The 22,980-nt window shown below is 45.1% G+C and overlaps 1 protein-coding gene across 1 annotated transcript in view; it reads right to left on the bottom strand.

The window, feature by feature from the left end:
- Window positions 1–261: 261 nt before the first annotated feature.
- The window catches only part of LOC144945033 (rho guanine nucleotide exchange factor 19-like), a 41,936-nt gene continuing 19,217 nt past the window's right edge, over window positions 262–22,980 (bottom strand). The window contains exons 2-15 of the mRNA XM_078873220.1: window positions 19,161–19,929; window positions 18,060–18,171; window positions 16,883–16,953; window positions 14,710–15,071; window positions 13,747–13,907; window positions 13,166–13,318; window positions 8,907–9,036; window positions 7,849–7,923; window positions 6,572–6,664; window positions 6,207–6,370; window positions 5,284–5,445; window positions 4,965–5,044; window positions 4,224–4,328; window positions 262–4,076 (exon numbers count right to left, since the gene is read on the bottom strand). Of these exons, the coding sequence (XP_078729346.1) occupies window positions 3,916–4,076; window positions 4,224–4,328; window positions 4,965–5,044; window positions 5,284–5,445; window positions 6,207–6,370; window positions 6,572–6,664; window positions 7,849–7,923; window positions 8,907–9,036; window positions 13,166–13,318; window positions 13,747–13,907; window positions 14,710–15,071; window positions 16,883–16,953; window positions 18,060–18,171; window positions 19,161–19,647 (2,316 nt within the window). The 5' untranslated portion in view covers window positions 19,648–19,929 and the 3' untranslated portion in view covers window positions 262–3,915. The remainder of the gene's footprint in view (window positions 4,077–4,223; window positions 4,329–4,964; window positions 5,045–5,283; window positions 5,446–6,206; window positions 6,371–6,571; window positions 6,665–7,848; window positions 7,924–8,906; window positions 9,037–13,165; window positions 13,319–13,746; window positions 13,908–14,709; window positions 15,072–16,882; window positions 16,954–18,059; window positions 18,172–19,160; window positions 19,930–22,980) is intronic.

Here is a 22,980-nt window from a genome sequence, read left to right as displayed (position 1 = left end):
GTAGACGACCATGCTGATCGGAGGTGCGGGGATAGGGCAGCAAACTAAACGCAAAAAGCAGTTCACATTGATTCATCATGGCTCATATAACCCGTAACGATTAGACATATGATGACTTGTACTACAATACAGCGTATATTTTAATGTCAGCTGTGCTACATTCTTCTTCACTATGGGAATCTCTGATCATCACGAAACATGAAATTGTACACACACACAAATAGATCACTTAATCAAGTTAATCTTTTTGAATATCCTTTATTAAAAACAAGTCGACATTAAGAGCTAGCTAGGCGTACACATTATGTCTATTGTACAATTACAGTTCTATCACGATCGATGGAAAACACAACACATTAAAAACCGTATTCAGAATTAAAATAACCAGTGTAATGCACAACGTGAGACATTCAGATATTAAGACAGGTCTTGGCAGATGCAAATTTTTTCTATTCTTAGAATGCTGGGGAAAATAAAACAAAACACTTTATAACCCACACATTCCACTTTGTCCAAAAAGCAGCAAGCTTTTGTTGAGAGTAGATGAATTCGGTGGCTCAAAAAGGGGAGTGTTAAGTTTATTGTACGGTCATTTGTAGGGAGATGATGAAACAAAAAAATATTAAAAGCAGGTCACAAGTGTTCCAACAAAGCCAGTGAGATCTATCTACAAAACATGTGTGGGTTATCAAGTTCGTTCTTGAACATCCCTCAAATTAGATCTCAATTTTACTTAAAGAATATGACGTGTACATACACACTCGCAACCAGCAACTTCGTTTGTATTCTGTCCCCAAACCATGCAACCAATAAGAGATGAGCTCCAAATCATATTGAAGAAAGACAGTTTGTGAGATCTTTGGCACTCACGAAACAATGCATTTCGGGGTTCATCCTATTATCCACGTTCATATGTGAATTACTCCTTTTATCCGAGTGGATAAAAATTGATGCAATGATGAATTTGCCACCACTTCCAAGTCATTCCTCTTTACCATAGGAATATCGGATAATAGCCATACAGACAAGATAAATGTCTATAATTAAGATAAATGTCACTCGAGTCGATGGAAATCAGACTGGGAACAACTCCACTACATCGGTGGAATTTCAGATTAAAGGTCGGCTCAGAGCTCCGTGTCACCCAGTTACTACCTCTTTCGCAATGCAGCATCAAACAGGGTTTTGTTAAGTCATCTGTAATTAAAAATCAATTACATGTAACTTTTAAAAAGCACTGTACACTAAATACAATTAATGTTTGGTACCTCGGCTGCCAAGGGAATAACATGAAGTTGAATGCATCGATTAAGATTCATCCTTACAATCATAATGCATATATTGAAATAAAACACTTCAATAATCAATGATTTACGATCTTTATATGCTAATTGTGCTTTCGGATGTTTCTAGACAATTGTTTGAAGAAACACGTTTCTAGAAACGTTTCTATGCCTCAGACATCAGCATGTCCTCCATACGCATCTTATCTTCATACTTCCTCCTTGCATCTCCTTCCTCTGCTACAATCCGAATTGGTTTTACGTTTACTTAAACTCACATCTTGCTTAGTGCAAGGTTTTCCTCCAACCAGTATTCATCATTGTGGGATTTAGCACTCGAGGCTTGAAAAACCTACACAGGCCTGTATATTTGGAGTTTGCATATTCTCCCCGTGGTCGCGTGGATTTTTCTCCGGGTCCTCCGGGTTTTCCCCTCCGCATTTAGAAACATACGTATTTGGCTGCTATAAATGTCCACATAACAAGCCACTTCTCATTGGGCCATCATTTGTGGCCAGGTGGCTTCTGAAAGGCCAGGTTAGTCCCACCGAGAGCTATGCAGCTGAGTGGGCCTTACCTGGTAAAATAAAAAAAGTTTCGTAGTTTTATTGTTTGCTATGCTCAGGGTGGGATCGCCGTTCTCTACCTGTGCTTAGATGGTGCCGTGCAATGCTACTTTGAGTGACTAATTTGGGTGGTACTGCACACCTTGTAAAGCCCCATAGGCTGGGGACACCTCAGCTTCCGACAAAGCAGCCTTTGATAGGGCTCGCACTTTCTTCTGTAATTTGATGAGCGGTGCTGGTCTCTCCTCCACACCACTAGCTTCTGGGTACCTAACAGTATTTCCAGAGGCTGCTGCCAGGCCGTCCAAACATGTGAGCTAAGTGTGCCGCATATATGGGAGAGATGAACATACAAGGTCACTTGGAACAGAAACAAATTCTGTCTGCAAATTGGACAGATCTAATTGTAGAGGTATTAGATTAGACCAACACCTGCATTACAGCGTATAAATTAGCGGATTATTACATTACTGTTCTGTAAAAATCACAATAGGACAACTGTTAATAGAAATATAATAATAACATCCATACATTCAGAATTGGAACTTTTTTAAATAAAAAAGCTGATCCAACAGATACAAGTCCTACTATGTTTTTCAAGTGCTTAAATTAAACGTAAAATGTGTGTCCCTTAGAGAATATTCCATGCCTTTTAAAAAATGCTGGTAAATCTAATCCAACTTTTTTACAATTGTGCTATTGGCATCATGCTGAGATGAAGAATCCATTCAGAATACTTAGCAGAGCAGTGCAACCCTTCGTGTTGGAGACATCTTGTAGGGCAAATGAAACATTTAAGTGGCTTTAAAAAAAAATCCATAACCACTAGAGGGTGCACTTTCCCATGAACTGTGCTGTAAGATTGTTTGTCACGTGACATATGTTAAAAAAATTGGCAATTACCAAGCAATGTGAACATGCATCCTGGCAGGGATTTTATAAAGTAAACCACTTACTTTAGCGTACTTCTCAAAGATATCATATTTACAGTCATTTTCTATGTAACAAAAATTAACCAACACGTAAAACACTTTCAAACCAGTCCTTCTGCCTGCATGTGGTCACTACGTGTGATCCACTAAAATCCACAGGAGCAGTCACACAAAATCCATCCATTATCTCTGACTGGCTCAGATGAAGCCACAAGTCCCTTTGTATGTCCTCATTTTATGGGTCAATGCCGGTCCTACTGAAACCAGGACACAAGTCTGGCCTCACATGTGTACACCATGGATTTTAAACCTGGTCTTGGGAAACACCAGGGCCCCATTGCAACTGAATGTCTTCCAATTAACGAGCAGACTGGAGTAGTTTCCACGTGACGAGTAGCCGCAGAGAGTGGTATACTTTATGAGTCTGATGTGGAAATATTTTGCGGGTCATCAACCTAGACAGCCCTTGCTGAAGTTAAGGCCTGGACAACATGGTGGGTCCTTCATTCAGTCTTCTTGCATCCCAGCCTTCCACCGCATTCTGGGAATGTAGGCGCTACTGCTGTACTGGACTCACTTTAAAAGTGCAGGCCATTGTTCTGGCATATGGTTGAAATTTGGCAAATTGTATAAATGCCATGCAAATTACTTCATTGTAGCAACATAGCCCTCCTACTGGCAGAGTAATGCCCCCTTGCTTTCCAATGCCGCATTCACCTTGTGCTGTACAGAGACAGCTGCCACCAGGGGTCCTCCTTGGCTAGACGACCACAGATTGCCTTGAGATGTACTCCATAGGAGGCTATCAATATGAAGTCATTGGTTCTTAGCCATTTTATTATGGCGGCCCCCAAGCAAATGGTGCCCGTGTCCTCCCTTTCCACCTGCCAGTCCCCCAAAACATGACTCGGGTTACTACTTCCCAGCGCTAGAGGAGTGGACGTCGCATATTAAGTCTACTTTGTCACCGCAACTTGGCGCTGACGTTCCCTGCACACGTAAAAATGTCTTCATTTCTCCTGCATGGTATCAATGCCGTGGCCCGTGTCGGCTCATGGGGTGGAGAACGGCCGAATTCTCGCGATAACGGCGATGACGATGACGACTGCCTGGCGCTGGGAGGTTTCCGTGCCATCACGAATGCTTGCGCTGCAGGTTCTGCGTGGCGAGCTGGAGGCGGTGGCGGTCGCGGATGTTGCGCGTACGGACGTGTACGTTGGTGATCTCTGCCACGTTCGCCGTGGGGAACCAGCCGCCCTTCTCCGCGTCCGAGAGCCGTACTCCCTCCATCCAACCTGCGGGACCCCCACCACGACCGGGGGACAGGGCAAAAGGTCAAACCACGCGGGGAACGTCCCACGCGACGTGCCGCGGAAGATATTGCGACTTGTGCGTACAGCGGGCTACTGAAAATCTGCCGCTGTGCCGTGAAAGTGGCTTGCCATCGGAGGTTTTCCTTGTGATGCTGAGGATGTCGCCCTTGTCCAGGCTCAGTTCGTCAGGCTCCTGAGCGACGTAGGCTTTCAGACAGTAGACCTGCGGGCAGTCTGTCACACCGCCATCATTACCGTCAGTCGTGATCTAGCCACTGCTGGATGAAGACCTCCCCCCCAAGCCATCGGCGTCTCTCATTGGTCTTGTGATAATCACGCCAATGACACATTATTGGGTGTACATTTCTGAGGGTATGGCTTCTTCTTGTGTGGCCCTCAACATCTAGAATTATTTATTTGGTGTATTCACTGATTGCAGAGGAGAAGTGATGAGCGGGGAGAAGGAGGAGAGTGTGTGTAGGGGAGTAGAGTGAGATGAGAGGGGCGTGGTCTTTGGAGCATCTTAAAGACGGTGAGCGAGATCTTGAACTTGATGTGGGATTGTATTGAGAACAATGTCGAGGCGTGTCTCTCGGCCATGTCTTCTAAACCACAAGTCTCCCTTTCCCCATGCCCACCAGTCTTGTTATATTTTAATATGCTCAGCGATAGACTATGCTTCTCCTGGCACGGTTATCTGGCTTAACCACCTGAATGTGAAATTCTAGTTGTTGCTCTGCATCTACATCAGCCATACAAAAACATAAGATCTTAATACGCTGACTACATCAATGCCTCCGTGCCAGACAATAGCAGTGCTCCCCTACTGGCAGCTGTGCTGCTCTACGCTTGACATCGTGCAGGCCTCACCTTCCCCCTCGTAGACCAGGGCCGCCTCGTCCTTGCGCTGCGGTGGCGCGATGGCCTCGACCCAGCGCTCCTTCTCGCTCCTTCGACATTGGAACGGCGGTGGACGCAATGTCAATGAACAGCGATTGACGCTACTTCGCATTGTCCAAAGGCATAACCATGAACCCTTTCCCACGTTGAAATTATTTCGAACCGTACGTGGCCAACCGTGCTAATCGGAGCTTTAGTTACGCCGGGCACAGGCGGCCCCCCCACACCTTCCCCGCCCCCCACCGCCTTCCCGGTGACACCAAAACAAAGCGATGCGAGCGCTACGTACTGCGAGGCAGCGCGCAGGAGGAGGCGGTACTTCCGGCTGTCGTGGTCGTCCAGGAGCAGGTAGAAGGAGTTGTCTGTGGCCACGTTATTCTCGGCCGCACCCAGGGACTGTAACTCCACCTTCGTACGGTCTGCATGGCAGAACACGGTGAACTTCCCTCCGCTGCTGGCAGACACACAAAGACAAAGATCCCCTGTTTAGCCTTAACAGACTGTTGGGGCAAGTGCTGTTCGCGAGCACCTATGAAGGCCGGACAGGCACACGAGGTGGTGGGTCGCCAGAACCACGCACCAGTGGCGATGTTTCCACACTGCACCAGGTATACATTTTCAGGCTGAGTCGACCTAGGGGAGGCCCAGGACCGGTTCAGATAATTGTCAATGGTGTTGGCCGTGAGCAGGAATCTAACTCGAGTCGCCTGGTTCGTAGCGCAGCGCGCTAACCGCTACTCTGTGTGTGTGCATACACTAGCACACACACACACACACATGACAAGAACAATAGTTGCGGAGGCTGCTGCGGCAAGAGTGCTGTCAGCGAGCACCTATTAAGGCTGGTGAGGTGCACGGTGGAGGGTGGTGTGTGATTTGGCACCAAGCTTGGTCGAATTTGTCTCCCCATTGCTGATGTTTAAATATCGGCAGAGGCCCAGAACTGATGTTATAGCTGTGGCTGGGAATCGAATGCAGGTCACTAGGTTTTTAGTGCAGTGGTGAAAGCTCACTGACTGAAGGTCACAGTGCAGCACCACATGTTGTAGGTTTGTGGGCTTGAGGTGGCTGGAGTCTGCAAGATCGGAGTCTGTCACTCAGCTGCCACAGCACCACCCCGGGGACAATCATGACCGGTCTGCATCGCAGCAGCAGCTACCGCAGCTACTGCTGCCGCACAGCCCGGTTGCGGCAACGTCTCGCTTCACTCACTCCTTGCGCCGGGACAGGATGAGGATGTCGTTGAACAGGTGCAGATAGATGCGCTTGGTCATGAGCCTGTTCATGAGCGTGCTTCCCGTCGTGCGCGACACGGCCAGCTCCAAAAGCTCCCCGTGCTTCACCAGCCAGCGCGTGGGGGAGATGAGCGCCAGCGACTGCGACGAAGCACACACACACGAAGGCGAACATCTCCCATTGTGGCCTTGGACAGACTGTCAGAGAGGAAAGTGCTGTTGAGCGAGTGCCTATGAAGGCCTCCCGCGGCATAGCGAGCAACAGAGTCGCGTCGTGGAGGCAGAGTTGGCACGAAGAGATTGCGACAGCGGACTTGCTGCAGCGTGTGGACAAAGGAATACCTTCATTTTGTCAAACTCGATCGTATTGTGCAGGTGGATTAACTCCTCCGTCCTCTTCATTTTCCGAGCATTTTCATTGCACTCTTGTATCAACTGCAGACGGAAAGTCAACATCAAGCTCTTAAAGTGGTTACAACAGTGTGTTCTATTAATAGAGGCTTTGTTTTTGGGTTAGATCGCGTAAATATACAAACGTGTCATTTAAACCCGACACAGCCAACTTGTAAGCGTTGTCACGTAAACAGAACATGCCAATACGTCACTAGTACAGCACTAACCGGTGTGTTGGAGAGCCAAGTCACAACATTTACAATCCGAGTACGACGTTTCGCCAGTGAGTTCTAAACCGCTCGGGTGATGTACATATTTATGTTGGCGTTCTTTCGTACCAACCGTGTCAATCGGGGGTGATGTGTATGATGCTGGCTGTCAACAATATTATCGGTGCTACCCACAAGTGGTTCAAAGGTAGAGGTACAGTCCTGCAATTTTTTGCTCACGCCACTTCTGTTAGATGGGCCTCCACTAAACAGAGATCTCTCTCTCCCGAGGCTTTCTAAAGAGGGTATTTTTGTCAATTTTTTCACTCAGGCCAGATAAATTTGAAAGAGGCGGGATTTATCTTCACTTTACCCAGCCTCGTGTGACCTGCTGATCAACTGTGGTGGAGCCGCTTTACGCTGCTGGGTGGCGGAAATAATATGGCGGATTACCAAATTTTTGGAATGATCGCAAAACTAAACACCGTGTCCGATTCCACGCGGGATTTAAATCCATGACACAGGACTAATGGTGGGACCCCTCGTTACAGTGTTACGGCATCACAGTTTAATTTTATTTGTATAACATTTTTAAGGGATTTGTTTACCCTTCCTATATTCTGGATTCCTATCGTGTTTTTGTATTGTTAATTGTTGCAACCTTGTGACCCAGCCCTACTGGACATCTGTGAGCGATTGAGTCCCCGGCTCACAGTGGGTCAGTAACAAGTTTAAATCCCGGTTGCGGATCAATTTGGCCCATCATCCCCCTCCAGGGTTGTAAAAACGAGTACCAACTTGTTTGTAAATCAACAGTGGTTGTCTTGATTTGAAGCTTTCGTGACTGCAGGAATCCATACTCTTTGGTTCTTTCGGTAAAGTCACGTAGGTACCTACGTGACTTTACCGAGTGGTTGTCTTCTGTATAAGAGTTCCCCTGCCATAGATGTTTCCACCACTTTGATGTTTCCTCTTTATACCTGCAAAGGCAGGAATTTAAACATATCAGATAGTTACCCTCGCCAGTGCTTTCAGTGCCACAGAAGCAGTTTCTTCATATCGGGAATGTGGTTCCGTTTTCTTGAGGATATTCTAGCGCACAGAAAAAAAGACAGGACCGGTCACATGCAAACTCCGTAGACGCAACACCGTTTCACTGCGCTTGTATGATCATGTGGCATGCCTTTTCCAGTCCAATGCTAGATGAAGCCCTCTCTCACGCAGTCAGAATTGTGGCGGCTATATTTTAGCATACTTTGCCACGCTGGTCGGTGCGTGTTGGTGAAGGTGGGCAGCATAGACGGTGGGAGCTGAGTACAGCATAACAATGAATCTCGCTGCACTAGCCTCTGCCACCCTACAGTGTAGGCCCAAAGCAGCTTACAAGACCCGTGTTCATGCACGGTGGTCACCGATGAAGTTAATACTCTGTTATGTTATCCAACTCTCTGTTGTATTACATTACATTTATAAGTATACTAGATTTGTGTTTCAATTTAATTCATACCTGATGATGATTGCTTGTGTTGCAATCGAAACGTCGTATGCTAGTATTTAATTTAATTTATTATTTTATCTTTATACGTGACTTTACCGAAAGAACCAAAGAATAATTCCTGCAGTCACGAAAGCTCCAAATTAAGTTTAAGTTAATACTGTTTAGCCAGGAGACTGCGAGAGTCTTATTTGCAAGCGTGACCTGGGTATCCAAGCACGCTCTTGAAAGCTCAACCCTGCTTAGCTTCCAAGATCCGACGATATAGAGCACATACAGGTGATTAAGTCATACGCCAGTCAAAAACGTCTGGCATAGGGGTGGCCGGACATCCGAGGGGTCAAAGCACGGAGCCAGTACCCACTGAGGCCCAAAGTTCAAATGCGGATGTGCATATTGTTATGCAGGCTTCAGCGTCTGGGATGTGATTACAACATTCGCTACGAGTCTCATCTCAGGAAGGGGGGTGGGTAGGGGGAGCCTAAGCATCAAATCAAAGCTCCGATCTGTACCCGGCCACGCTCAATTCTCTCAGAGGGCCAGGAGCGCACGAGCTTGGTGGATCGTGGTGGCGACTGACCTCGAGAAGTATCTTGATTCGCACGATGCGCTGAAAGGGCAGGATGAGGAATGACTGGAGCGAGAGGCGGTTGCAGATGGGGTCCTCCTGCAGATGCTCCAGCAATGGAGAGAACTTGGCGTTCGTCCGCCTGGAGAACGACACCGCGCGCGCGACCACGCACAACACCCAAACAAGGTGACGGACGTCACTGTCACTGTTGTATAGCCAAGCAGGGGCATTAACACCAGACAATGCGTGTCTTCTAGTCAATGGGCATTCAAGTCAGGCAGTGCTCTATATCGCCAAACAATGGCCGCTGCAGCCGGGACGATATGTTGTCTAGCATTGGACATTAAAGCCAGCCAGTGGGTTCTATAGTCAAACTGTGGGCAATGAAGTCAGGTGGTATGCTTTCAAAATGCTTGATATCCCAAAAAAGATTCAGACTGTGCACGATTTACCTATATGCCTGGACATACTAAAAACTATTTTAAAAAACCAAACTATATACAGCATTAACATGCCCATTGATTTTCTAGGCAGGCCTCACCAAGTCTCAAAGCAACTTAGTGGGGCACTGCACTGGCATATCTCGGCAGTTCGATGAACGCATCGCAGGTACAAACTTTCATCGGCACGCCCACGAGTTTTTTCTTGCAAAGTCTACTTTAAGTACCTGCGATGCGAAAACTGCATCAGCTGCACATGACCAGCCACGTAGATTGTTAATGTACACCAAGGCTGTAGCCATGGAGTCAACATTGGGGGGGACCAAATCTTCCAGGGTGTCTGGGGGTTCCAACCCAGAAAAATATCTAAATTTAAAAACTCATTTCCTGCTTAAAATATTAAAAAATTCACTAACACATGGGATGGACTTTTAATTTATTTTTTACAATAATGTCTAATAGTGTATTGTATTACATTGCTCGGTTTTTACTTGTTTACCATTTTTTGTTTCATTGTATGTAATGGCAGAGATTAGGGATTAATACAGTACAACCATAACCACAATCATATCAACATAAATCTATGCATTGATTTATATGAAGACAAGTCCAGATATTGTGGCCAAGGTTCAGAAAATTGTTGTTTTTATTTACATAGCATATCAATTTTTTATAGCAATATATTGGGGGGGGATATTTTGAGCAAATTTGAATATTGGGGGGGGGGGTTGTGTCCCCCCCCCCCCAATATATATATATTACAATCACGGCCTTGATGTGCACAACCCATTGTTATTCCACTGCCGGGTAAAAGCATCCCCCTCCGCATCGTATTGGTCATGGACAGGGATCGGCAGAAGCCGCATGTGGTGGCTCTTTAAGCACTGCTTCGTGATGTTATTTATTAAGGACCTCCGTCTTGTATCGCGGCTCTTGAAATATTGAGTTTTGTACCGAATTCTAACTAGAATGTCTCTTCTTGTTATTTTGGTTGCCGATCCCATGGACATGGAAGTGTGTCCCACGTTGCTACGTGTGTCGGATACAAGTTACAGTTCAGCTGAAAAAAAATGTTGATGTTAAAGCCAAGTAACAGGCATTGTTTTGCACTTTAAATCATTTGCACGCCCGAGGCCGTCACATTCACGCACGTGATACGCCATGTAAACGTGTTGTACCACATTCCATTAAATCGTTATTAAATTTATAAAGCGTAACCAATAGAACGTAAAGAGGCCATGCAGAGTCGTGGCGGACTTCTCTTCAGTGACTTGGTGGTGAACACATTCTAGATTTAGATCGTTTATGAAAAAAAGACTCTTACCATACTCATATTTTTGAAATGCACCCGTTACAGAAAAAAAAACCACTCGCTTAACTTAATCTACTTCCGCGATCATTCCAAAAATTTAGTGTCACACCCCGTGGGAGGCATGTTGCTCGCTTAACCGATTGATGGGGATCATACATTTCTCAATGTCAGGATGGACACTCGAAGCAATGTAGGATTTGAGGCTTACACTGCTCATTGGGTTAAACCAAGCAACCCTGTGGACCATAGTTTTTGGGAGTACAAATGTGGACATTGTATTTTTGCTTTTTACTAAGTTTTCAAGTTAGAAGAACACAGTGGTCTCAACTACAACTTTGGCAGGTTTGTGTTTTCTAACCTTTCGACAACATCAGTGGAATTGATATCAGTCATACAATGGCAATGTTAGCCCCTGACAGATGGTGAATGGCAAATTAAGTGAAAACCCACGCATTGTTGAGGTCGTGGATTGTTGTGTATAGCCGCTGAGACAAGGCTGTTACAATCAGTTTATCGTATTTGGTGTAATCACAGGTGGCTGCCCAAATCAATGTGGCTACGTATGTATCATGACTGGCTGCCTCGTGTGTGTCTAAATTACACATCAGAATCTTTATTTATACTGGAGGAATCTGATGAGCTATGAAGCTGTTTCCAACAGATGTCCAGTAGGGGAGGCTTAGAAAGTTACAACAACACACAATTACGAAAACACGACACGAGTACCAAGTCTATGAAAGGTAAACAAATCACTCAAAAATATATATCTATGTTTATTTTACCAGGTAAAGCCCACTGACATATTCGCTTCTTTTTCAGAAGCAACCGATCTACGAATGATAGCTCAATGAAGTGGCTTATCACGTGGAAATTTATAGCAGCCACATACTCGAAATAATCACATGGAGTGTGTGCCATTGAGAAAGAGAAGGCATGCGGGGAGTGCAGCTAGCAGGAACTGCCCACGATCAATGACCCAACTATGTTCAGAAGCTGGTAGGAGATCAACGATGGCTTAACGCGAGTGACTGCACATTTGCTGTGTGCAATTGGCCAATTAGGCTAAATGCCACCGACTGATGCCGACCGGGGAGCCGGGAATACGCGTGGGTGGTGGCTCAGCGCTCTTGCATGGATGGCCATTAGACCCTTGAAATAAGTATAACCCGTAAAAACAAAGTTTTTCACTATAAATCCTTTATATGCGTGGCGGCTAGAGTCCTCTTGTCCTCTGGCTTGAGATGGCTGCCACCTATGGGTCAGATGATTGCATTGCACCATTAAGCAATTGGTAATTAAATATATTTTTGTCCTAAGGAGTGTAAAATTTTGGAAAACATTTTCACGAACATTAATTGTCACGCACAACGAGTCTGTGTGCAAAATGTGAGCTCGATTGGATCACAGAAAGTGGGTTAAAAAACGACCGAAAGATTTGCACGGTCCTAAGCAAGCAAGCGAACTTAATATAAAGGATTTAAAAATACCCATTAGTGGTTGAGAAATAGTCTGCTCAAGCAAGCACTCGTTTCACCAGCCGCTTGTTTTCGCAATGCACTCAGCATTGCCAATCCAGCTCCGCAGGTTTTAGTTCCGGACGCGGCGTGGCATACAAACACAATAAGAACAATAAGATGGAGCTTGTCACTTGATTAACAACTTCATACTTCTAGGAATTCATACCGAGGTCACAGTGACTTTACAACAGCAACACCGGACGGACGTAGGTAAAGCCCTTTCGGAAAGCCTGGTAATAGCGATTAATACATTTAAAGTTATATAATGTACATTAGGTTTGTTTACTTTGATGTTCTTCCCCCCCCCACCTCCATTTCCAGGCTCAACGCCTGCTTTGCTTGTGAGATTTTGGTGGGATTGGGCGCATTTCCGGTGATTTTGTTATGGGGCGAAGAGGCGATGAGCCGAGCGGGTTGGTCGGTGCCACCTGGGGTGGCGAATGCTACCGGAATCCACCATTAGCAGAGAGCTTAGCATATATACTGTGTGATTTAGAGAGACACTTCAGATTTACTTGCATATTAAATCTTCTTGGTTCTTTCGGTAAAGTCACGTAGAAGGGAAGTAATAAAATAATAAAAATAAAACATAATAAATATTGTATTGTTTTATTTTAAATATTAATAAATATTTTATTATGTTTTATTTTTATTATTTTATTACTTCCCTTCTACGTGACTTTACCGAAAGAACCAAGAAGATGAATCCCTGCAGTCACGAAAGCTTTAAATAGAAATTTGCATATTATAATTCTATAGATGCTACATATCGCATTAGTTTTATATATATCAAAAAATCTCTCTTCCAAACTCCGGTACCCTTATTTATATATATATATATAAAAAGCTACCACTGAGATGTGGCTCTCATAGAAATCTGTAATCTAGAACTAGAATTCTTCAAGAAAATCACTGATAGCGATCGCCAACACCCATGGTACCAATAAGACATTTTCGCGCCAATGGATTCAGGAACAAGAGAAATCAGCATGTGCTCACCGTAGCTTCTGCAGTGTCTGTTCCTGGTAGCTCTGGTTGGTCACGTAGGGGATGTAAACGTGGAAGTTTTTCTTCGTGTGCTCACTCACAATGTCGCAGATGTCCGGCACGAGTATGTTTTCTGCCACTCGCGTTTCCAGATCGTGCAAAAACCTGGAGTGATGCAAGCAAAGGTCGCGTGAGAGATCACCACCTGTCTGCATTGATCCTCGCAGAAGTGCGTTGGGGTGAGAGCGAGCACGTGTTTCGTGAGCTCAAACCGAGCTCGCGTGCCAGCTCGGATTTGGCTTCAAGGTATGTACGTATGTCTGTAGAACTTCTTTCGCGCCGTACATAGCCAAACGTGCTAACTGAAGGTGCGGGAAAAGGACAACAAACTAAACAAAAAAAGCAGTTCAAAATAAATTAGTTTTCAATCTTGATGATTTAAATGTGCATAGCTCCAGTGGCTTCTTATTGGCCCTGCTTACGATGCAAGGCGAGGGATGGGTGCAAATGGAGGGTGCTGCTCACCCTTCTGGCATTAGCCGCGCTGGCGATGCTAGGGGAGGGATAGGTGCTGATGGGAGCCTGCCGCTCACCTTTCGCTGGCCGAGGCCACGTCCGCCAGGTTGGAGAAGAGTGCGTGCTTGTCTGCCTGACTCGTGACTTTCTGCAGCTCGCACGAGTCCTGGAAGTGGTGGAGGGCAACCTCCAGGCTCCGCAGGTAGGATGCCTCCGACGTCACGAGTTCAAACATTGCCTGAGTGCACGCAGAATCGGAATCTGAAGTTTATTTCCCACCGAGTAAAAGCCCATTGAGCTAAGAAGCTGTTTTTCAAGAGTGACTCAGCGGGCAGACAACGTTAAAGCATTCCATAATTACAGATTAAAAAACACCAAACCTAAAAATAGCAATTATGTTGCAAAGAATTACATTCACGCTTAAACAGCACAGACAAAGCACCATCACGCACGGAAACCATGCAAACCTGGGAATATCACCGAGATACTGGGCTTGAATGCAGCTTTCTATCATCTATGATGAACTGTGTTCTTTAGCGTAGGGAGTTGATGATCTCAGCCCTATCGCATACCTTTTTTTGCGCTGCATGTAATTTTGCTCATTTCCAGCTCCGAGAGTCAAAACTATTGGTTTGACCGTCATCCGACGAGCACTGGTTACTGCGGCAACAAATGGGAAAGCGCTGCCTCCAACTGGGAAGACCAGTGGCCACTTGAAGAAAGGATTTGAGGAGTATTTCGATTTAAAGCTTTCGTGACTGCAGGGATTAATCTATTTGGTTCTTTCGGTAAAGTCACGTAGAATGCTGCTTGCGTTGTGGCCGAAACGTCGTGAGAATTATTTTATTATGTTTTATTTTTATTATTTTATTTCCATTCTACGTGACTTTACCGAAAGAACCAAGAAGATCTGAGGAGTAGTTGAGAGATACCTCCTTCCGCATTACCTTTCTCTAACACAACTGTGTGAGACATCCGAAAGCATCCTCCCCGGCTCACGAAACAACACCCAAACCCACCCAACCCCACCCACCACGGACCTCTTGCCTACTGCACTCCGCCGCCGAGATGGTGGCGAGCACCCCGCTGCTCTGGACTTCCGGCAACTCCTGCCACAGCGAGAAGAACGAGCTGTAGGTGCGTGCGGGGTCGGGTGACGGCTCTTCCGAGGGAGCCTCCGTGTCCAATCGCTCGGGCATCCAGCCGACGGCAGCCTTGCCGCTACTTTCCTCTTCACCGCCGCCGCTGATGTCTCCTCGTCCACTGCTCGGTCTCTCTCCCGTGGCCCCCGCCTTGGCGTGCTCCTCCAAATTGAAGCCCTCCACGGCCACGGAGATTCGGATTTGCTTCATGCAGTCCCTCCTCTGGGCTATCATGTTGTACTCCTGGTAGAGTTTCACCGCTGCAAGGACAGACGTGACGAGCGAGCAGTCGACCACATTACATCGGATGTGTCCGAAACTCACGAGACCTCGGATTCTAAGCAGGATTGAGCCTGGTTACATATGTGTGTGTGTGTGTGTCAATTAGATGCCGATGTTAATGTACCAACCATAACTGTACAAGTTTAAACAAAATAAAAATCGAGGACACTACAAGCATCGTTATGTGAACAGGTCTTACAGGCGAGTATGGCAAGCAGTACTGGCCAAATACACAAGAAAAAGCATACACATCTCAACGCATTCCAATTGTGACTTAGTAACAAGATAAGAGTAGAATGGTCCCCTAATTATACACATTGAGAAAAAAGTATTATTCAACAAAGAATATTATTTTCACAATTTTATCCCAAATCGCGCGATAGTTTTCATACAAGGAGACGAGTAAAAAAAAAATTGGAACTCTCGCAGGGCAGCCCAATACCGTTGTTAGAGGGTGAGAGGGAGAATTCAGAGTGGGGGTGACACATTCAAGTGTCGCGCCATCAGCAGGAGGCTTGAGCGGGTTTGGTTATTTTACGATGGCAATTGGTTCCACGAAACTGGTCGTTCAGCGATTTGGCCGTTAAGCGAGTATAGGATATACATGTTAGTGGCTTAATTCGTTCCGATAGCATCGAAAGTTAAGCTTTAAAACCCCAAAAATGTACTTTATAATATTTAAACAATGGATATCAATACATAAAGATACTAACAACATTATTAACACATAATATTAAAATAAAATAGTTAATAAATGCATTCATTTATATTTACTGTACCTACAACAGCCCATCGTTAACAGGGGAGTGGTCGGGAAGCGAATACATTGGGTTCTATGGAGGCACTACACTACACTACACACTACATTACTATACACTACACTACTATACACTACACTATACACTACACTACTATACACTACACTACACACTACATTACTATACACTACACTACAATACACTACACTATACACTACACTACTATACACTACACTACACACTACATTACTATACACTACACTACTATACACTACACTATACACTATACTATACACATTGGGTTCTATGGAGGCACTACACTATACACTACACACTACATTACTTTACACTACACTACTATACACTACACTATACAGAACACTACTATACACAACATTACACTATTATACACTACACTATACACTACAATATACACTACACATTGGGTTCTCTGGAGGCACTACACTATACACTACACACTACATTACTATACACTACACTACTATACACTACACTATACACTACTATACACTACACTACACTATACACATTGGGTTCTCTGGAGGCACTACACTATACACTACACTACTATACACTACACTACTATACACAACATTACACTATTATACACTACACTATACACTACACTATACACTACAATATACACTACACATTGGGTTCTCTGGAGGCCCGTCGTTAAGCGATTAGTCGTGAACAGGGGTGCTCGTTAAGAGGGGTTCTGCTATACACTACATTATACACTACACTATACACTACATTATACACTCCACTATATACTACATTATACACTACACTACTATACACTACACTACACACTACACATTGGGCTCTATGGAGGCACTACACTACTATACACTACACTACTATACACTATACACTACATTATACACTACACTATACACTACACATTGTGTTCTATGGATCCCCGTCGTTCAGCGATTAGTCGTTAACAGGGGTGCTCGTTAAGAGGGGTTCTACTGGACAGATGTTGCCTCGGTAAAAACACTTACAATGTGCCATCTGGTTGTACATGGACACCCTTCGGTCACGTTGTTTCCAGCCGTGCGCGTTTTCTGAACGTCTGAAAAGAAAGCGTACAATAAGCACAAGGCTGTAGGAGTATGCGAATTAAAAATATGTAACGTAAATATATTATTGGCTATGGGGCCGTCCGCACCTGGGGGGGGGGGGTCAGACATTTGTGACGATGTGTGACGAGGGGGAGGGGGGGTTTGAGAAATGTGACGTCACGTAAAAATGCGCAACTTTAAATAAATATAGACAACACGTTCTACTTAATTAAATAGACTTTTTAATACATGTTTTTTCCTACAACATCAGAGTGCAGCGCCACATTAAATACGCACTACAATGACAATAGTTTAAAGCGATTTGAAGCATGTTTTATATTTTTTGGGGGGGGGGGGGGCAAAGCTTTGTGACGTCATATTTGAGGGGGGGGGGGTCTGACTTTTTGTGACGCCGTGTGACGAGGGGGGGGGGGGTCAAAAATCGTCAAAAATCGCGTGACGTCATTTATGGACGGCCCCTATGACAAAAATCACCCAACTTCTTAGTAATGAGAGCACAATCTCTTTAATAAAAGGCTTGAAGAAGAGGACGCTGTTGGTTAAGTCCAAACTGAAAATGAAACGCCAGGCTCTGTGTGAGCTAACTTGAGTGGCAAATGAAGAGACATCAAAACGACCATTCTGCCAGGGCCGCCCAAATATATTTTTTTAGTTTTCATGTAACCAGGTAAAGCCCACTGACCTATATGTAGCGACCTGGCTATCACAAATGACAGCTCAACAACGAAGTGGCTGATGATCATCATCACGTGGAAATTTATAGCAGCCAAATACTCTAAAATGCATGTTGACTCTAAATGTGGAGGGGGAAAAAAAACAGAGGAGCCCGAGACAAATCCACACTTACTACGGGGAGAATGAACATACAAACTCCAAATATACAGGAATCAAGGTCGGATCGGACCCACGACCCTCATGTATGCCAGGCGAGGTAGTTAACATCTCGCCACCGCAACAACTAAAACAGCCCCGTTGTGGAGGCCCGGGGCATATTGCCCATTTTGGCCACTCTCCTTGGACGGCCTTGCATTCCACCATTGATTTGCAATCATCTCCAGCAGCACGCTCGGGTCATTCTGCGGCCAAGCAAACGTACTCGGTGCTGTCCGTGTTGCTCGATGCCTTGGGGAGCTGTTTCAGGAGAGGGTCGGTGGCTTCCGTGCTCAGAATTTCTGAAGGTTCCGACAATGACACCTTTTCATCGGACACTACAACTCAAACAGCAGGCAATGCAGATGCACAAGGAAGCACGGTTATTAGTGTAGGTGTCACAGTGTGGCCATCAATATCGATCTTTAAACTTACAATACACATGTTAATTTGCGCCTGTGAGAACGTATTAGTTTGTTTGTGTGAACGTTGTATCTGTGATGTCCGAAACAGTCTTGGGCCGCTACCCTTCACCACCCTGCACTGACCGGAGTGGTGAAGTATGATAAAGAAAAAACCGCCACGACTTAACGGCATGGGAAATTTAATAAAGGAATGTAAATTACTGCACCGTTGTTTTTCATATTTGAGATATGACATTAGGAAAAAGTGTCCACTCTTCCGAATAACGTCAACACTTTTAAGACTGGCTTTACAGCAGAGGGAACATTTTTGTAATTCCATAGAGAAATTCGTGCGTGTCTTCAAAACAAAAAAAAACCTATCGACCTCTTCTCAAACTGATCTCGTGGCAGGCGGGAGCTGACTGACAAGGCTGCCCAACACATAGAGATGGCCTTGTTGCTCAGAGATCGGAGCACTGAGCCGACACCACTGAGGACCTGGGTTCAAATCCAGGCCTGCGATGAAACTGGATTTCACAAATATAGCGAGTTGGTGGTCTTATCCTGGCCACCAACGACTGCACTAAAAAAAAACAAATCACAATAACTGTGTTGCTGCACTTCTGACCGTCATGCGACAAATATTATTCTCATATGCAGTGTGTGTGTGCGCGGGAAAGTGCTGCGCTCTACTATGTGGACCGAACGTCACTTAAATGGATCTCAGTGGTAGCCCTGTGATATCCAATTCTCTAACATGAAGGCTTGCACTGCTCTGCAAGATATCCAAATGGATCCTTCATCTCATGACGTGATGTCGGGAAAAATTTTAAAAACACAAATGCTGCATGGGACGGGTGACAACACCTAAAATGCAGCTGAAGACAACAAAACAATTGGCAGAGAATAAACTGCATGCCCACCTTCCTTGCTGGGCACAGTGTGCCTGCGGCGCATGGCTAACTTGCGCCTGGGGCCACCCTTCAGATCTGCCTCTGATTTGCCCAAATGCACATCCTCACAGGCCTCCGGATGTGCCACAATTATTGTCATAGCTCTCTCACCCCTCCTGCGAGTCCGGACTCTCTCGTACATATCCAAAGGCCCCGACATGCACGGAGACGCGGACGAGCCATCGGGCACATCCAGAGCATCCTTCATTCCGGACAAATTGAAGCCGTCGACGTCCGACATGTACGCAGTGTTCGTATCGCTCTCCACCGGGTCCCCGTTGAGGGTCAAGAGTTCGCCATCACACTCCTCGCCGTAGTAGTCCGACGCCAAGCACAGCTTCAGGTCGTCATCGTCCTCCTCCTCCTCGGACACGTTGTTGGGCTGGTGGTACTTGGAAGGGCGTTGTCGAGAGCGCCTTGCACGCTCCATCGATTGCTGCACGGTGTCGACCTCCATTTGCTCGAATTTGTGTGTTGCCGATGGTTTGCTGGGGAGGGGTGGGGGACAAGCGAGGGCTACGCAGAGTCGTTTCGCTCCATCTCCACGCTGCACGGTCACCACCCTCGGGCCCTTTACCTCCTCAAATTCCAATTCAGCGGTGGAGTTTCACTTCAACAAGGTGTTGCCAATTCCATGTTGTTACATCGATGAAGATGTCCGATGCACCGTCGTCATTGTTGTCATTTCCCGAATCAATATTGGTATCCGACGCTTGTTCTCGTGCAAGATTCACTGCACCTAAAGAAAGAGCAAACGATGAAAGCACCATCATCAGTATAAGTTGTACATCTTTACATTTCAGACTCTGAGTTCTGACATGTTTACCCCACAGTCAGCAGTACTTTACTACTTTTAGAGTAGCAATTTACAGTGTTAAACATCTCTTCATTCAACCAGGTGAGAGTCTATTCCAATTAATTTTCTCTTCGTGAAATTCAGGCTTGTTTAAACCAGTTTATGTGGAGAAATCATTTTAGGTACAATACAGCGTACAATTATGATTTTCATGTAAAAAGCTTTCAGGAATGTGAACGCATCTCAAGAGACCAATAAGTATTTGTACAGCATGCAAACTCTGGAATCATGGTTGCATCAGTAAAGTCAGACCTGTTGTTTATACAGTAGAACCTCGAAGATCGAACGCACCAGAACTCGAACAAATTAGTGTTCGAACAATATTTCCGAACATTTTTTACCCCGGAAACCGAAAAAAGTTATTGCATCTACATACTATTAACATTCCTTCCCTTTATTAATGCTACCCCTATCCCCTCCCTTTGATGCTGCTAATCCTGCATAATGCACGGGCATAATATGACTTTGAAACCCCCCGCACACCTCCTACGCATTTCACAAGTAGTACTAATCACATACCTGCATTTCCCATAAATATGCTAAATTCCTCTTGATATGCAAATTCTTTTGTCAAGGCGCCCTTCCCCCCTTCCAACCCAGCTTAAATATACGCTCCAAGCGTGGTGGTGTTTCATTCAGATGCTGTCTCCCCGACAGACCTGGTCTTCACCTGAGGACGGCTGCTTGCGTTGTGGCCGAAACGTCGTGAGAATTATTTTATTATGTTTTATTTTTATTATTTTATTACTTCCCTTCTACGTGACTTTACCGAAAGAACCAAGAAAAGAAATTCGGAGGTCAAACGGGGCAATCGCGACTTGAAAGAACCTGTACGGCTGAGACGCGTATGGCCAGCGTGCGTGACGCTTGCACAGACAAAGGTTTTACCGTGTGAGAGGCAGAAACAAACCTCTTCAGATACGTTTTTAGTCAGAAAGAGCTCAAGTGACTCACAGTTAGTGGCAGAAAAGAGGCACAAAAGAGAAAGAACCCCAGAAGGGCAGTTTACCCGACGTCATTATGGAAGGGGACTCCCCTTTCAAACAATATCACCACCGCCTCCTCCTCACCACCTTCCACTAAAGCCATCAACTCTCCTTACTACAAGTAAAGTGAAATTCAATGTTCATTTATTTCATATATTTATTCATTTATTCCATTTATTTATTGTTTCTTTTTTTAATGATTTTATGCATGTAATTAATGTAAACTTCGTGTAAAATGCTTTATAATGAGATATGTATTGTGTCTAGAACCAATTAATGTCATTTACATTAATTCTTATGGCGAAAATGTATGGCCTTCTGAAACGAATTAAGTTCGATCTCCGGGGTACCACTGTATTTCAGATTGGTTCTTCCAAGGTGCCGTGAGGTGTGAGGCCTGTTGGGTCTACTGTATTTGTATTATTGTAATAAAAAAACTAATCTATTTTTCGATTTAAAGCTTTCGTGACTGCAGGGATTCATCTTCTTGGTTCTTTCGGTAAAGTCACATAGAAGGGAAGTAATAAAATAATAAAAATAAAACATAATAAAATACAATTCTCACGACGTTTTGGCCACAACGCTGTCGCCTCGACAAACCTGGTTTTCACATGAGGATGGCTACTTGCGCTGTGGCCGAAACGTCGTGAGAATTGTTTTATTATGTTTTATTTTTATTATTTTATTACTTCCCTTCTACGTGACTTTACCGAAAGAACCAAGAAGATACTTAGGCAGTGTTCTTCATTGCAAGGCCCGCGGGTCACTGGCGGCCCTTGGTGGCCTTTAGTGCGGGCCCCGACAATACACAACAGTGACAACACCCCTTGTAACTAGTGGTGTGGCAGCCCTCACACTGATGTCTTATCGGAAAAGTGCCCCACCTCCACTCCCCCCGTACTAGGGCAAGATGTCCCCCAATGTTACCACATCTGCAACTAGCCGCTGGACTTATAGGCCTTTATAGTATGTGTGCACTGTGATAAGACATTTACAATGTGGCAGAGGAAGGTGGTGCAGTGGATTAGTGCACTGCACTGTGAACCCAGTGACTGGAGTTCGATTTCTGGCAACGTCAAGCATTTCATTGTATGGACGTATGTTGAACTTTTTTCGCATCGTGCGTAGCCAACCGTGCTGGCTAATCGGAGGTGCGGGGGAAGGACAACAAACTAACACGGAGTTTATTTCCTTCTTCTTCTTCTTCCCCAGTGAAGCCAGTGGATTAAGTGCCACAGAATCTAAATGCAAATTTAGTGTAAATGAAGTCACTCATCACTATACACGAACTTGTCCAAGTTCCCTATTCAGAAACCTGCTTCAAAGCACCCCCGTGAACAAAAGAGTGTGGAAGGATGTATTTACCCAGAATTGGACAGACAAAAGGTTGTTAATTCTCATAAATAATTTATTTAAAATGCAGTAACACCTGAACACCTACATTTCTCTTTGGCTTTCAAGGAAATTCGGACACATTATTTACGTACCAACAGAAACAAGAATTGTTTTGCTTTTAAGTAACATTCAGTAACTTAAGATTATGACCAAACCACCTGGCATTTGCCCAATCTTGTCAAGGTCTTCCCGTCTATTCTCCTGCATCTATTCCTCTTCACCTTTACTGACCCACACCGACTGGCATGGCCAAGTCGGGTCAAATGACCCACAGGGCACAGCAGAGGGCGGAGGGGAGGAGGGAGGGGGGAGGGGAGGCAGGGAGGAGGAGGGAGGAGAATAGGCATCATCCAGCAGCGGATTGACAAAAGTGTCTGTACGCGTACACATGCACACGTACACATGCACACGTACACATGCACACGCACACATGCACACGCACACATGCACACGTACACATGCACACGTACACATGCACACGTACACGCAAATAAAGCAAAAACAAATCTCCACGTGAAAAATGTGCCACGGGGAGTCCCTTCTATGCTGATAA

The sequence above is a fragment of the Lampetra fluviatilis genome, chromosome 36 (genome assembly GCF_964198595.1).
Source record: "Lampetra fluviatilis chromosome 36, kcLamFluv1.1, whole genome shotgun sequence".
In the NCBI taxonomy this organism is placed as follows: Eukaryota; Metazoa; Chordata; class Hyperoartia; order Petromyzontiformes; family Petromyzontidae; genus Lampetra; species Lampetra fluviatilis.
This window is presented reverse-complemented; position numbering and strand designations above follow the sequence as displayed.